The 15,441-nt window shown below is 33.3% G+C and overlaps 1 protein-coding gene across 1 annotated transcript; it reads left to right on the forward strand.

Moving 5' to 3' along the window:
• Positions 1-3,659: 3,659 nt before the first annotated feature.
• LOC125055039 lies at positions 3,660-15,087 on the forward strand. Its single transcript, XM_047657243.1, has 5 exons — positions 3,660-3,778; positions 7,762-8,000; positions 11,864-11,956; positions 13,676-13,816; positions 14,050-15,087. Exons 1-5 carry the CDS (start codon positions 3,672-3,674, stop codon positions 14,826-14,828), a joined length of 1,359 nt encoding a protein of 452 aa, XP_047513199.1. The 5' UTR covers positions 3,660-3,671; the 3' UTR covers positions 14,829-15,087.
• The last annotated feature ends 354 nt before the right edge of the window (positions 15,088-15,441 follow it).

Genomic DNA, 15,441 nt, shown 5'->3' on the forward strand with positions numbered 1-15,441 from the left:
AAAAGATATTTTTCATTTATATTATTCTTTTAAACGCATTTTAATTTAGTAATTCTAAACTCCACAATCACTGTTATGTAATAAATAAGTATCTCCCTGTGTTTATTTGCTTTTATTCTTCTTCAATTCAATTCCAAGCAAACACACAAATCTTTCTACATATTATTGATACTTATTAACCCAATTTCACTCTTCCAAATATCAATATCAACCAAAGCCCTGAGTCATATTTCCGTTTCACTGACGAAAAATGTAGTCCGCAAGCCCAGTGCCAACGCTGTAAGCCATCAAACGACTGTGATACATTCCCTGCAATAAAGCATGTCTCGGCCTTGCAAACTGTATAAAATCAAAATGTACATTTACTAACGTATGCAGCCAAAACGAGCACTTTGAAACTAGATACTGAATAATTCAGAATATTCCTTTGAAATGTTTTATTTGACGATCGGAAACTGTACGTTCAGAGACTTTCAAGTTTTTCTTTGAAATTTTGACGTTTTTAACAAGTTTTACGTTTATACGGAATGTTAGTTGTAATATTTAAATGAGTTAGGGCACGCAACTGAGATATCTATAAGTTCGAATGTTTTAGAAAGAAATTTTTAATCTTCCTCTACTCACTCTGTTGATGATCCCAACTACTATTGAAGTATATCTGTTTCTTTTGAGAATACACAGTATACAGTTTAAAAGTCGAAGTTGATATCGGAGACCAGTTAGGACACAACTCGAAGGAAAGTTCTGGAAAGACTACTAAAGAAATAGTGTATTTACTATTACAATCAGAATTTAGAAGACTACATAGCTGTAAGCTATGCTTATGAATGAGCACTCTTTCGCTATATATATATTTCGTAAAAATAATGGTATTTAGACAATTCTTGCAACATTATTTATATGAAAGCATGCTAAAAGCAAAAGGAAGGGGCAAGTTGTAGATATTATTTTTAAGGGCGCTAGTATTTAATTATAACAATAAAATATTTAATAAATATCGGTATTTCGACGCATTAAATAATGTATAGGTGTTACATTAAGCAGTGTTAGCCTAGTGGCTTCAGCGTGCTCTCATCCCTGAGGTCGTAGGTTCGATTCCCGGCTGTGCACCAATGGAAGTGTGCATTTAACATTCACTCGAATGGTGACGAAAACATCGTGAGGAAACGGCTTGCCCTAGACCCAAAAAAGTCGACGGTGTGTGTCAGGCACAAGAGGCTGATCACCTACTTGCCTATTGACAAATGATCATGAAACAGATTCAGAAGTCCAAGATCTAAAAAGGTTGTAGCGCCGCTGATTGTTTTTCTTAACAACCCGTTAAAATTAATATTTATTTGTCCATTTCTTTTCTATTTCATAGCCAAAAATTATTTGAGTACAATGCAATTAATTTTTATTATATATCTTCTGCTTCAACTTCCTGTGGCCGTAATTTAATCTTCACGGTCGATTAGGCACAGAAAGCAATTATAGTCGAAACGGTAATTCATATTGTGTACAATACATTAAACAGGAGATCAAATCACACGATGGTCATAAATTTGCTCCAGTTTCGGTCGCTAGATCCTCGGGGATTCCCGTACCGTTTGTCTTGCCCACATGAGATTGGCTGACTTGTAATTTCCTACAAGATTGTTCATTTTATTCGAATTCTTTTTGTAATTGTTGCTTCGGTTTATATAGATTTGTGGTGCTACAAATTTAGGTAGATAGATATAATATAGATAGTTCTACGCGAGGTTATATCATATTATTAACGCATATTATTTTGAGATATTATTAAAAACTATAAATATGCCCACTTGCGTGGTTTCGGTGCTAGATGAAACAATTGTTTGTCAGAATTCAAACCAAATATGACGCGAAAAATCAATAAAGCATACAAAGTGTGTCTGTAAGTTTTGCGAGAGTTCTCAAGATGTTTTTTGTACCGGACCTTCGCACGTGGAAGGGAAAACAAAAATATTCTTTGGTACGATAGGGTTCTAACGCATGAACTGTGATAAGAATCGCATTTCTAGTAATTTTGAATTTTCGTTAAGATGAATAAAATAATTATAAACCTTATTAACGGCTCGTGTTAACCATTCTTGCCAAATCGAATCACTACATAATACATAGTGTACAATTACTTATCTGGAATACACAATGAAGGAGTCAAATATATATACCATCGGGGCTCTTAATTTAATTGATGTATTAGATTTAGTACAGCGATATGAAGGTACTGGAGTCTTAATTGAGGTATCGTATTACCAAATATTATAATTTGGCTTGTAATATTATAGTTCTAATTAAGTTTGATGAGAGCCCCATAAATTGAAGTAATTAGACTGTACGTATAATTGGTACATTAGAGATATTTAGTTTCTTTAACAAGGCTCTTAGTTGTGCGACGCTTTGTGGAAACAGAAAAAGGGATGTTACAGAATAGTAGAAGTTACCGAGTTATCGCTTAAGACCGTTATTTGTAAGCAACGGGTTTTAAGTTTTTTTTAGTTGATGGGATGCTTATAGTTAGTCAATTACGTGTAACGTGTTACTTCATAAAGAGACTGACAATTAAAATACTTTTGAGTGATTTCGCGTTTTAGTTAAAAGTTATATTAAAATGCTAGCTGACAAATAATAAAAACAAAAAAATGTGTCTAAAAAATAAAGAATCTTTTTTTGGGGTGGACACCTCTTATCACGTAGGGGTTCGAAAGGATAGATAGTAGCCGATTCTCAGACTTACTGAATATGCATAAAAAAATTCATAAGAATCGGTCGAGTAAGGAATATGTGAAGGAACATTGTGACACGAGAATTATATATATAATATAGATTATTGACAACCAATTTCTTGTATATTAGTAAATTTTAAAGAAAGTTTTGTAGTTCCAAGAATGCTTCAAATAAACAAATTGTACCTTTTTAACATTAGTAAAGATAACATTAGAAGCCAGCATAATTAGTTTAAAATATTTTGTTAATGTACACACAGCATTCATAATATGAATGAATGAGCTGTTGTTTGGCTAGCTTTATTTAAAAATGGAACGTTAAATAGTGTATTATTGAGGTCAAAATAATGTTATATGAAATAAAATATATTATGTGCTTGTTTTATTAAACTATCGTTAAGCCGTATCGTTAAGCCGTATTGACGTGCAAAACCCTTTAAATATATTTTTGTTCTTATCACTCTCGTGTCACTTTGCATGTAAATAAACGTGACAAAACATTTAGATGAAAAACATCAAATTGAATTTCATCATTTACTAAATTAAATATCTTTAGCGGTGACATGCGATTCTCACTTATAAATTCGCAAAACAAATTTTCGGACAAAAAAGGCTAGTACTTGCGTAAGATAAAGACAATATTTTTTTAACTTATGTAACTTTAATAACGTTGTGGTTTATGACATTTTCCTTTGAATAATTGTAATGTAGAGGCAGGGTAAAACTTGCTAAGTTTCTTGCCCGTTCTTCGCAGAACAAGGCCTCCTGGTAGTTTTGCGAACGGATAGTAGTCTTGCTCTTTCGCGAATTTTGTAAACGTTTTTGACATTCATAAGCATGCCCTAAGACGCATCTAAATTAAATAAACGTATTTTGATTGATTGATTGAATATTAAATAACAACTTCCACTTGTTTGTATTACAGTAAAGAACCGGGGAGGTATGTGGGGCGGCGGCGCGCAATGCGTGCACGCTTCGCTTCCTCGCGGTGCCCAAGCGCGGCCTGCCCCGACTCTCAGTGGCTCTATAGCCGATCGCCGCCCGCCCAGGTATGTGTAGTCACATTTGTTGTGTGTGTTCTTCGTATTTATATAGTTTAATATATCTCGAATAGTTCTAGAATGTTAAGAGAAGCTTTTAACTAGTGCTTTAATCTCTTTCTGTCGAATTGTTAAATGCCGTAATAATATATAATAGTTTAAAAAAACTAGAACACACGCTTTATATAGAAAACTAAACTAAATAACAGAAAATAAATTTTAATAAATATTAATTAAGAAGGCTCTGTGCCATATTTTTCGTCTATCGAGCAACCCACGCTTTTTCACAATAATACCAGTATTTTTTGTTCATTACCATTTTCAGCCTAAATTAGGAATTATTTACATTATTCTTAATTAATATTTATTAAAATTTATTTTCTGTTTTTTAGTTTAGTTTTCCATATAAAGCGTGTGTTCTAGTTTTTTTTAACTATTTTTTATTTTTTAGTTAATTTTTTTAATTTTTTTTTCGGATTATGGCATTGTCATCGATATTTGACAGGTGCGCAAACTTGAATTAAATCTGTCCGTTAAAAGTGGTTCAAAATCGAGTCCGAAGGAGTCGGTTACATACATACATACAATATACATACAGGTGAAGCTAATATAAAGCATATAAAAAAGGCAATATGGTTAAAATTTACAATTATAATTTTTCAAGACTGAGGGGTTAAGATTAACGCTATTACAACGATTATTGTGAAAGTCCAACGGTTAAAATTAACATATAAAAATTTCAAATTACAAAAAAATTAAAAAAAAAACCTAAACAAACAACCTTTCTCTCTGCACTGGTTGCCTCAGCTGATGCAAGGCACCAGTATTGGGACGGATAATGAACGGTTAGAGAACGATAATCACTATGTTCGTATACGATACATACATCGCGATACGATACGATCTTATATTCTACTCAATATTCCTTTTCCTACTAACAAAGCTTTGCAAAATTGTAGTGAGATTTATAAAATTCAATTAGAATAATCAATATAAAAATGTAGCGTATATTATAATATATGCCACCAACGCTGGTAATTTGTCTTCGATCCTATTACGGCCTCTCCAGCTCAGGCGGGTTGGCTACTAGAGTCGAAGTTGTCAGTCTGCCTGCACGCTCAATTACTTACTACAATTACCACTAGCATATACTACCCAATCGCCTCAGCAAGACAGTCATAGTCCATCACGAGCCAGTGACCCTAGGTCTATGAGCAGTCGACCTGAAGAAGTGTGTATCAAAAATATAATTATGTAAATTAATCAAAAGTACGAAAGGCCCACCTGTCTTCATTGTTAATTACGGGTGAGTTTCAACAATTCACACAACACAACACTGTTCATCTCCGGATTGAAACTTCACTCAACACGTGTAATTACACAAGTTTGAGAGGTTAACGAAATTGGAGAAGGGCTAGTTTGCACGAGTGTGTCTAAATACGTATCAGTTAAGCGATTTGTTGCTGAAATGTTCTCTATTTACTGAGGTTTCCATTGTACGGTGTATAGAGCTAATTTATCTTTTTACACGCTTTATATTAGCTTCACCTGTATGTATGTATGTAACCGACTCCTTCGGACTCGATTTTGACCCACTTGAAACGGACAGATTTAATTCAAACTTTGTACACTTATAAATAATCAGTGACAATATAATAATTTCATAGGTTTATCTCGAAAAAACAATTAAAATTTTTTTAAGTCCACAAAGCAATACGATTAAATTCAGACAACGCGTATTGCTGCTAGGACTAAAAAGTGGAAAATACTATTTATATTTATATTATTTTACATTTTTGGAATACTTCACGACTATAGAAAATATCGCGGCCTTATTTTTTTAATATTATAACTTTATTCTCATTGCTCTTACCAATCGGTTGCTATAAATTTACTTTATCAGACATTCATAACATTTACATAAATAAATTTATCAACAGTATAATGATTTAATTATCTTAGTAATAGACCAATCGATACAAATGTGCAGTTTGGTTATATTTTTTCGAGGATTTTATTTAGATGTATATACAATTTATGATATTTTTTTGTTACGTACAAGCAGTCTTCTAAAATACAAAAAAAGTATTACAATATCACTGATATTACTTGTTGATAAAATGTTGTTTATGTGCATAGAAACTAAAAAGGAAAAATTTGTTCGACTCAATTTTATATGTCAAATAGAAAGTTTCAGAACATGATTCTATGGGGAGCTGAAATATTTATATAACATAAAATATTAATACACTGTCGTGAGCTTTCATATATACCGTTATCAATCATAATTTGTTCATAATGTTTGTCGAGCGAAACGTCAGCTATGGATTTAAGATTCCATAGAAATATATTTACACTTACGTGATTCATATTCAATTTAATTATGTATGAAAGAAAGTTACTTTTGCATATCATAATTTATTACCGATTGACAAAATGAATATACTAATAAACACAACTTTTGTCGTTTTTGAAATAGAACAAAATAGTTGACAATAATATAAGTATCAATAAATAATAGTCGATTAGGCATCAAGCCTATAACTAAATAAGTTAGAACTATATGTATTATTTAAATTCTTATATAAATTTATATCTAATAGATATCTTTATCATCTAAATTCATAAGCAAGTAAAGACGAATCCTTCCTAGCTAGCATAATTCCGTGGATCATCCACAGTTTCAGTTGATTGATAACTTTTGAGGTGGAAACAAGGAGATGAGGTCGGGTTAATTCAAAAAACGCGGCTTTCCGAAATACAAACATTCGTTTACGGCGGTTTTTTTTAAAACGAATGGAAATTGCGCGTAGTAATGGTCAGCAAAGTCAAGTAGCCTCGAGTTCCCATTTTATTGAAACATTCGACAATAATATAAGAAAAGGAAACTGGAAAACCTTTTGTGAAAGAAATATTCTTTATGGATTCTATACCTCATGTAGAGGGTAATATTTTTACAGCTGTATTTATTTATTACAGCTGTATTTGTGATTATTTTACAGCTGGTTTTTTCAAGTGTCTGTTCAAAACGTAGTCGTTGAATTTTCAAACCTCGATTGGCGGCGAGGGAAAATTTTCCAATTATTTATTTGATATATGTTGTTTATTAGGGCGCTAGTCATATAGGTATTATCTTTAGCTTGTTTAAAATACATTAAGAAATAGTGTTCCTTTGCCGCAACACTAGGTGGCGCTGAGGCAAGTAAATGTAACATAAACTGACAGAACACTAGATAACGCCATCTGTAGTGACTTTACTGAAACAGCTAAAAAGTGCTAAACCAAGGAAGATATTTTTAAAGATCCTGAAGCAACTACGAACTAAAGGATCAAATTTTACGAAGCATAATATGACTACGATGTTTAAAGCTTTTTTAACAATAAACTCATCAGAGGGAAATATATTTTATGGACAAGACAAAATAAATCTGGGATGTTTCTGTTTTTGAGATAACAGTTTATATTATATAGTATATCAACGTTTCAGCTTATATCGACTGGCCATATAAACGGTTTGATTAAAACGTGTACAATAATGACAATTTTCTTTTGATAAATTTAATCATTTAGAAAATAAAATTAATGCCACAGGGACCATCTTTTGAATTTATTTATATATTTTTCATTATTATTGTTATTAATATGTAGGTTAAGAATATTGCAAATATGAACTTTGGTGAAATGTTTAAAATGTATGGAGAGATTTAAAAGTATCGTAATATAAAACTATTCCTTGTTAAAAGCTGATATCAGTAGTATATTATAAATTACTTAGATACTTACGCCCTTGATTTGAGAACTGGCATTAAATGTAAAATTAGAAGCAATAATATGTACATATTTCTTTACTGACAAGTCATAAGTGTACAAAGTGTTACCTATATGATTAAATTGTATTTTTGAATTTTGATTTTTTTTGACTTAAAACTAGTACTATAAAACCTCTCTGCAAATATTTATGGTTGTGAAAATTCTATGTCGTAAATTTCCAGGCCCACACCACCATCACCGACTCTGATATCTCAGATCGACTCATCGGTGGCGTGTCTTTGGCTGCTTACTCCCCTGTCTGCCGGTACAGCAGTAGTTGCTGTACTCGTGGCAGTCACCACCAACAACTGGCTACACACAGAGGAGAACATTCTGAATACATCTTTTAATGGTACAGGAAGGCATGAATTAGTCGCAAAACACACAGTGTCGGGATTATGGAGGATATGTCATACTGATCGTAAGTTATTGTAATGCTTTTGTTCACGTAGTTTCACAAACTTTCCTATGTTATTTTGGTATTTTAGAATGTTCATAACGTTTCACTTGTGGATGTTTTTATCAGACAACGCGCTCTAGTACTATTCAAAGTTTTATCTATATAAATTAAAGTACTTATTTAATTACATCGTAAACGTAAAAACAGGTTACATAACTTAATAATAGCTTATATTAAAAAATACCAAAAAAAACATAAAATTACATGTAACACTTGAAATATACCAACTAAAACTAAACTAAACTAAAATAAATTTGAAATATAATTTATAAAAATTTAAAAGCTAATCTTAGGATTAATGAGTCATAATTAATATGTATAAGTAGCTAATTACGAGTACTTCTATAATCTTCAGGTATCATAATCATTAGCGAACTCATTTCATTGCAGCTGTTCCTCGGTAATCGGCTAATCACATGGCTGAAATTAGGCAATCGATTTTAAGAGTCTGTTCGAATTAAAGAATCGCCATATAGCATCGACACTGTATCTTCCTATAGCGATTCCGATCTCTAAGTTGTTGTATGCAATTGTGATGTAGTTCTCTTGATATCTTATCTAATATATAAAATTCTCGTGTCGCGGTGTTTGAGGTTAAGCTCCTCCGAAACGGCTCGACCGATTCTCATGAAATTTTGTGTTCATATTGGGGATGTCTGAGAATCGGCCAACATCTATTTTGCATCCCCCTAAATGTTAAGGGTAGTCCACCCCTAATTTTTTTATTTATTTAAGATAAATTTTTTATTCTTTATTTTTTTATGATACAGCATTAAAAAATACATACAACCCCTAACTTTCACCCCTCTTTTTCGATCAACCCCTATTTTTTTATTATAAATGATAGGTATACATGGCAAAACGACGTTTGCCCGGTCAGCTAGTAATAATATAATATGATTGGACAATTCACACCAATTGACCTAGTCCCATGCTAAGCTGGTGAAGCTTGTGTTATGGGTACTAGGCAACCGATATACATACATATTATAGATAGATAGACATATAAATACATATTTAAACACCCAAGACCTAAGCACAACACCAAATGCACATCACATCGATGTTCGTCTCATCCGGGGATCGAACCCGGGACCTATGGATTCGCAGTCAGGGGTACTAACCACTAGACCAGTGAGCCGTCTAATATCTGTAGCGCTGATATCGCAAATTGCGATAAAATTACAGCAGGTCCCATAGAGTGTATTACAGTGGCACGCTTGTCAAAATAGATTATTTTCCATTCAAAGTTGTATTAGTCTAAAAACTGCATTGTCGATGCAAAAAAAAATAGGTATGAAAAATACTTGACTCTTAACAAAAAGTAAATAGGTAGTATGATTAAATTATAACAATATAGAAACGTATGAATTCATAACCGCAATTACCGTCAGCTTTTCACGTTATTTAAATAATAATTTACATATTTTAACTGTTTACAGATGCGCTTTGAAGTTTCTCATTAAAAGCTTGAATAATATTTTAATTTTTATTCAGATTCATTTAATTTTTAGGTCATAACACAACGCATTCGTCGAATGTAGAATTTGTATATCATTTAAAAAGTTAGTAAAGAATAGTTAAACGCTGAGGAATTTTTAATAGTAAATAGTCTTGTCCTGTTCCGATTGAATTAAAATAATACATATAGTACTTAAGATCTACTTGAGTATGTAGTTTTACACTACGTACGTTGAGTTTCTAAGTTTAACACTAATTTTATTTCTATTTGCTAATCGGTAAACCGTATAGCGCATAGCGTGATATAACAGTCCACCATTTAAATCAATTTAAAATTGATTTATTCATGTTAGTAACCATGTCCTTTAAAAAAATGAAGATCTAAATGTACATTTACTTTTATTCATTTTTTTCATTAAACGTATTAATATACTAAATAAAACAAAACTATATATAGCTGGTTGATAAAAATTTAAAGCAAAACTAAAACAAAAATAACAATGTGTTTATGCATTATAATGTGTAAGATGTGGGAACCCTTTTAAGTAAAAAAATACCTGTATCAGGGTTCCCAGCCCTGCGATTCTGTAACTCACTTTTCGATAAAACAATAAACTACAAGCTCCCACCTTTTCAGAATGCCAAATCATAAAATGACTGCTTCACGACTGATTTCAAAGTGACCGCCGTTGCGAAAACCGCTGTGTGAGTTCGAAAAGTGAGTTACAGAATCGCAGGGCAGCTCTTCCATAACATATACTACTACATTGCAAAATTTTAGATTTATTGTTTATATTAATGAAACTGTGCCAGTCTTTCTTCTTCTTCTCTTTCGTGCATTACTGAAAGCTTTCTCATGGGTTGACATCATAATCGTAATTTAATATTTGTGATAACTTATTTTAAAACAATAAAAAGGCTGTTTTAGATTCGTGATTTGTAATCTTACTAGTAATTCTTCATTATTATTTTAATAATCGTGTTATTATTGCGATTTAAAATTTGCGTATTTTGTGTTGTAAGCCCTCTTCAAAGCTTATTGTTATCTAAAACTATTAATAAAACAACAATTTGAAATGCCCCTTTTTAAAACGAATTTTACTACATATAAAAATTGTCAACTACATAAATGAAAATATGAAATTGTATATTTACAAATAGTTTTGCATACAAACGTCGCGGAAGCTTCCTTCAGCTTCATACAATGGCCATTCCGCGCGGAAATGCATTGTGCTCAGCCCACACTCGGCCCACTTTTGCGTTTGAAGTCCAATGACGCCGCCATTGCTGTCACTTCGACCGTGACCGGTCCATTTCCTTTCCACTCTTCAATTATCTCAGTCCATTTGTATTGTATAAGTCAAAGCCCGAATGCCTAATAGATCTATTATATGTGAAAGCTTGTTTCTCTTTTTCTACGTAATAAAATTCCGAGGATTAGGTTGTTGCAAATATTGAATAAAATGGGTACAATAAGGCCGCTACCAAAAACAAAGCAATTTAATTACTCTTGTCATTTGAATGTTATTATTTTTTAATGTTCATTCTGGTTTATAACTCTTCTAAACATTATGACAAGACCGCAAATGCAAAGGAAAATTAATTGGCGCTGCCGGGGTTCAAACACACGACCGGTGAAGAGTAGAAGTAGCCTTCTACTACTTCACTAAGCCCACATTGTGATAGCAATCACATACGCTAGTTAATTATACAGCTTGTTGGGTTAATGTAGCTTCAACAACATTTAAATGAATGCAAGTCATAAAATGTAACCCTTCAAATCCTAGATATAAACCCTCGAGAGTATTTTATTAAATGAAGTATCAGGTTTTATTCCGTGTCTATTTTATACGTATAAGCAATATTGATATACTAGATGACTTAAGCAAGTTAGTAACGTGTTTGTCACTATAATTACCATGATATCTAAATCTTAATATATATAAATTACGCATCACGTTGTTTGTCCGCTATGGACTCCTAAACTACTTAACCGATTTCAATCAAATTTGCCCATCGTGTGCAGTTTGATCTAACTTAAAAGATAGAGTAAATCTTAATTTTTACCCGCAATATTATTTTATTACAAATTATTTGTTTATTATTTGACAGTCACAATTCTAACAGATGGCGCTGTGTTGAAAGTACCAACGTTTCACCTAAGCTACAATTTAATGGCATAACCACCAAAAAAGCATAATGGTCCCCATAACTGGTGTTCTCCTCCGTTTCCCTTGAATAGTTTACTACTATATAATATAACAAAAACCTTAGCCACAGCAACGCTACGAGAAAACATTGCAAGTGTACTTTTCGATTTAATAATTTATTGTATATCTAATTCAAATAATTATTACTTTCAGCTGGAAAGACGGTGTATAGGTGTTTGGATATACCATATTTTCCGCTGTCACAATACGTTCCCGATCCATTGGATTCGACTAATGCCATACCATGTAAGTAGAGTTGATTAACACTAAATCTAAATGCACTAAACAAAATAAAACTTTTATAGAGATGACTAATATAATTATTAAGAAAAAAGGTACTTTTTTACTCCAGAACGTTTAAACGAATTATTTGGTCATATAATACATATGATAGAAATTAGTACTAATTGCGTCATTAGTTACTTGTTATCGTAACATAGTTATTGGCGGTTCTAGGCTTTTATATAAATAAAAAAATAAAACGTTTTTTTTAGCCTAGATATGCCGCAACCTCGCTACGATAAATGTAAATTAAAGTCAAATAGGTCACCCATATAATAACATTTTAACAGGTTGCAAAATATTTCTGAATTTATATATATTATTACAGCAAGTTTTTGCATGAATTGATAACGCAATTTATGTGAAAAAGGGGAGAATTATGCTGATAATAGACTAGGCATTTAGGCAACTTTTGTAGGTAAAGCATATTTATTGAAAAAAAAAAATATCCTTGAAAGAAAACAAAATTAATATAAAACATATTACTATTAAACAGATTTTTAAATAATTGTATAATAAAATAAAATTGTGTACTGAGAATTACATACGAGATAAGATAACATTGGTTTTCTGCACTTCTATTAGTTTACACGTATGAATGGAGCCGTAGGAGCTTTAAGGATGATTCACGCTACACCGTGTCTCGACCGGGCTGTGCCCCGGCCGGGGCACGGTCTAACATTAATGATATACTTTTGTATGAAGTAATTCATGCCTGACCGTGGCTCGGCCGTGCCCTTACCGTGCGCCGCCGGGACTCGGCCGGGGCACGGCGTTGTAATGTCGGTGGGTATTGTTTCCCGGCTCCGGCACGGTCCGGCCCCGGCACGTCGTAACATGAACGTAGGCGCCCGGGCACCCGCAGAGCAGTCAACGTCAAATCTTAGTGAGGTTAAATTTTTTTTTGTTTTTTTTTTGACAAAAACAGATATAGTCGTCCAAACACGTACGTGCGTACACCCAAACAACCCGGTGTAACATGAACCACTGTCCCGGCCGGCGCACGGTGGACGTGTCCCGGCCGAGGCCCGGCCCGGTCGCGACACGGTGTACCGTGAATCATCCTTTATGGCGACGCGACGTAAAAAATTAACTCTGGTCAAATAGAATTTAGTTGGACAAACTGAGGAAATTTTTTTTTTTTTTTTTAAAGACAATTCACACCAATTGACCTAGTCCCATGCTAAGCTGGTGAAGCTTGTGTTATGGATACTAGGCAACGGATATACATACATATTATAGATAGATAGACATATAAATACATAATTAAACACCCAAGACCTAAGCACAACACCAAATGCTCATCACATCGATGTTCGTCTCAGCCGGGGATCGAACCCGGGACCCATGGATTCGCAGTCAGAGGTCCTAACCACTAGAACAATGAGTCGTCAATATTATTTTTATTTTAGTTATAAGTAAATAAAAAAGGCTGTCCTTAGAAATTGATCTACTCCACGTCTTCACTTGTTTTTGAAAACTAAAATAAGAAATTTTTTAACAACCGCGTTATGACGGTGGAGACCAACCTACTAGGTAAAATAGTTCTCGGTCAATGTTTGAAGCCTCTAAGTTAACTTCTTCTAATTTTTAATTGCCTAAATTATATAATTTGTGATACTAAAATTTAACAACAGAGCATATTTATATTTCTACCTATCATAAGATATCAAACTGTTTCAGATGTGGTAACAAGATCTGCTGCTCCATTGCTTCTTGCGGTCTTTACACAGGCTGTTGGTGCGTTGTGCTGCGTACTTGGACACTGTGTGAAAGGTCGAAGACTTTACACGTTTATTTCTGGCGTGCTTTTTATTATTTCTGGTAAATATTACGTTGCGAAAATATTTATATCGTTTGTATAGTTCAGTAAATTTGGGGCTTGCGACAGATTGCCTTGTTTCATGTACTAAATTGAAACTCTCCAAACTATATAGTTACAATCAGTAAAATATAAACATATCAAGGTAATAAGAGAGGGGTATCTCGTAATAACGCAACTAAAATTTCCTTTTAATTTTTTTGTTTGTTTTAACATTGGATATTTCTCTTTACAGGTCTAATTATGCTGACTGGAATCGTCATGTACATATCGGTATTTAAGTCTCAACTAGGTCATAAGCTACGATATATGACCTACTTCGATACACCACGGATGTCCTACAGTTATGGCTACTCCTTTGGATTGTATATAGGTGGATTTGTGGCTGCTGAATTAGCAGGTACATCAGCTATATTCCTCTTTCTTCAGTGGTATCAGAAAGACTGGATAACAGAGATAGCAGAAAAGGCCAAAGCCGACTGCCGGGCTTGGGATAGGGAATATGCATTTACAGAATTCAGAGAAAGAGACACAACTCTATTAGAAAGGCGAATTATGAAAAGAGACACCTATCCACCGACAGGCTCATCTGCAGCTACACCCCGTGAGCGTCGACGCTTTGCTTATGATGGTGATGATGTGCCGCATTGTTCTATTCACAAGAATAGAAGAATAAATCTCAGTTCGGCATCACTTAAGGACTTATCGTCTTCCACGCTTTATGGATTCCCAGCCGCTCCACGCCCAACAGCTTGTGACAACTACTTCGAGGAATTCAAAGAAGTACCACAGAGCGCAAACACTTTGAGTGGCTTAAGAAGTGCTTCTATTTTTCAATCACAAGCGTCAGTTGCTAGTGGAAGGTTCCTAGACTCTACTGCAGTGGAGCCCCCTCCATCTCGAGAAGAAGAATTGGTGACATTTGGAGTTGCAAGGGTGACTGGTGAGGAGAAGCCTCCTCGACATGACAGAGCTGTTGGAACTGATCCTTACCGCAGAACAACGCCTGTCTGACTCTTGAGAAAGGGCGCCCTCCCTAAAAAGCATATCGATAAGTGAACAGTGATGGTTATTCCGATTCCATTATAAATTCTAAAGCAGGAATACTGGCCGTGAAGTGACTTTCGAATTTATAAACGTTATAGGTGATTTGCGTTATGAAAATTTAATTGTTACATTTCCTCTAAACACTGCCATTTAGGTATTTAGCGATTTTATTAAAATATTTAATGTACATATTAATATTATGAATATGGATTAATAAAATATTATACACGAGAATACTTATTGGCATCTGTTTTTTATTACTATTTCATACAATATATTTTACAATATTTTGCAAATATCGTTTTGCCATTTATATTACTTGTAGGAAAAATGTTTTTAGTTCAATAAAATTAACTATCTACAATAATAAAAATAGGGTTGATCGTAGAGGGGTGACAAAACAAAAAAAAATATCTAAAAAATAAAATTTAGGTTTGAAAGATAAATAGTAGCCGATTCTCAGACTTACTGAATATGCATAAAAAAATTACATAAGAATCGATTGAGCCGTTTTGAAGGAGTATGGGAACGAACATTGTGACACGAGAATTTTATATATTAGATATATTATATAAGTTCA

The sequence above is a fragment of the Pieris napi genome, chromosome 13, assembly GCF_905475465.1.
Source record: "Pieris napi chromosome 13, ilPieNapi1.2, whole genome shotgun sequence".
Classification (NCBI taxonomy): Eukaryota; Metazoa; Arthropoda; class Insecta; order Lepidoptera; family Pieridae; genus Pieris; species Pieris napi.

Coding starts and splice junctions, on each gene's coding strand:
- LOC125055039 (XM_047657243.1), top strand. CDS start 3,672: ATGTGGGGCGGCGGCGCGCAATGCGTGCACGCTTCGCTTCCTCGCGGT. Junction 3,779..7,761: donor GCCGATCGCCGCCCGCCCAG/GTATGTGTAGTC, acceptor GTAAATTTCCAG/GCCCACACCACCATCACCGA. Junction 11,957..13,675: donor TTCGACTAATGCCATACCAT/GTAAGTAGAGTT, acceptor AAACTGTTTCAG/ATGTGGTAACAAGATCTGCT.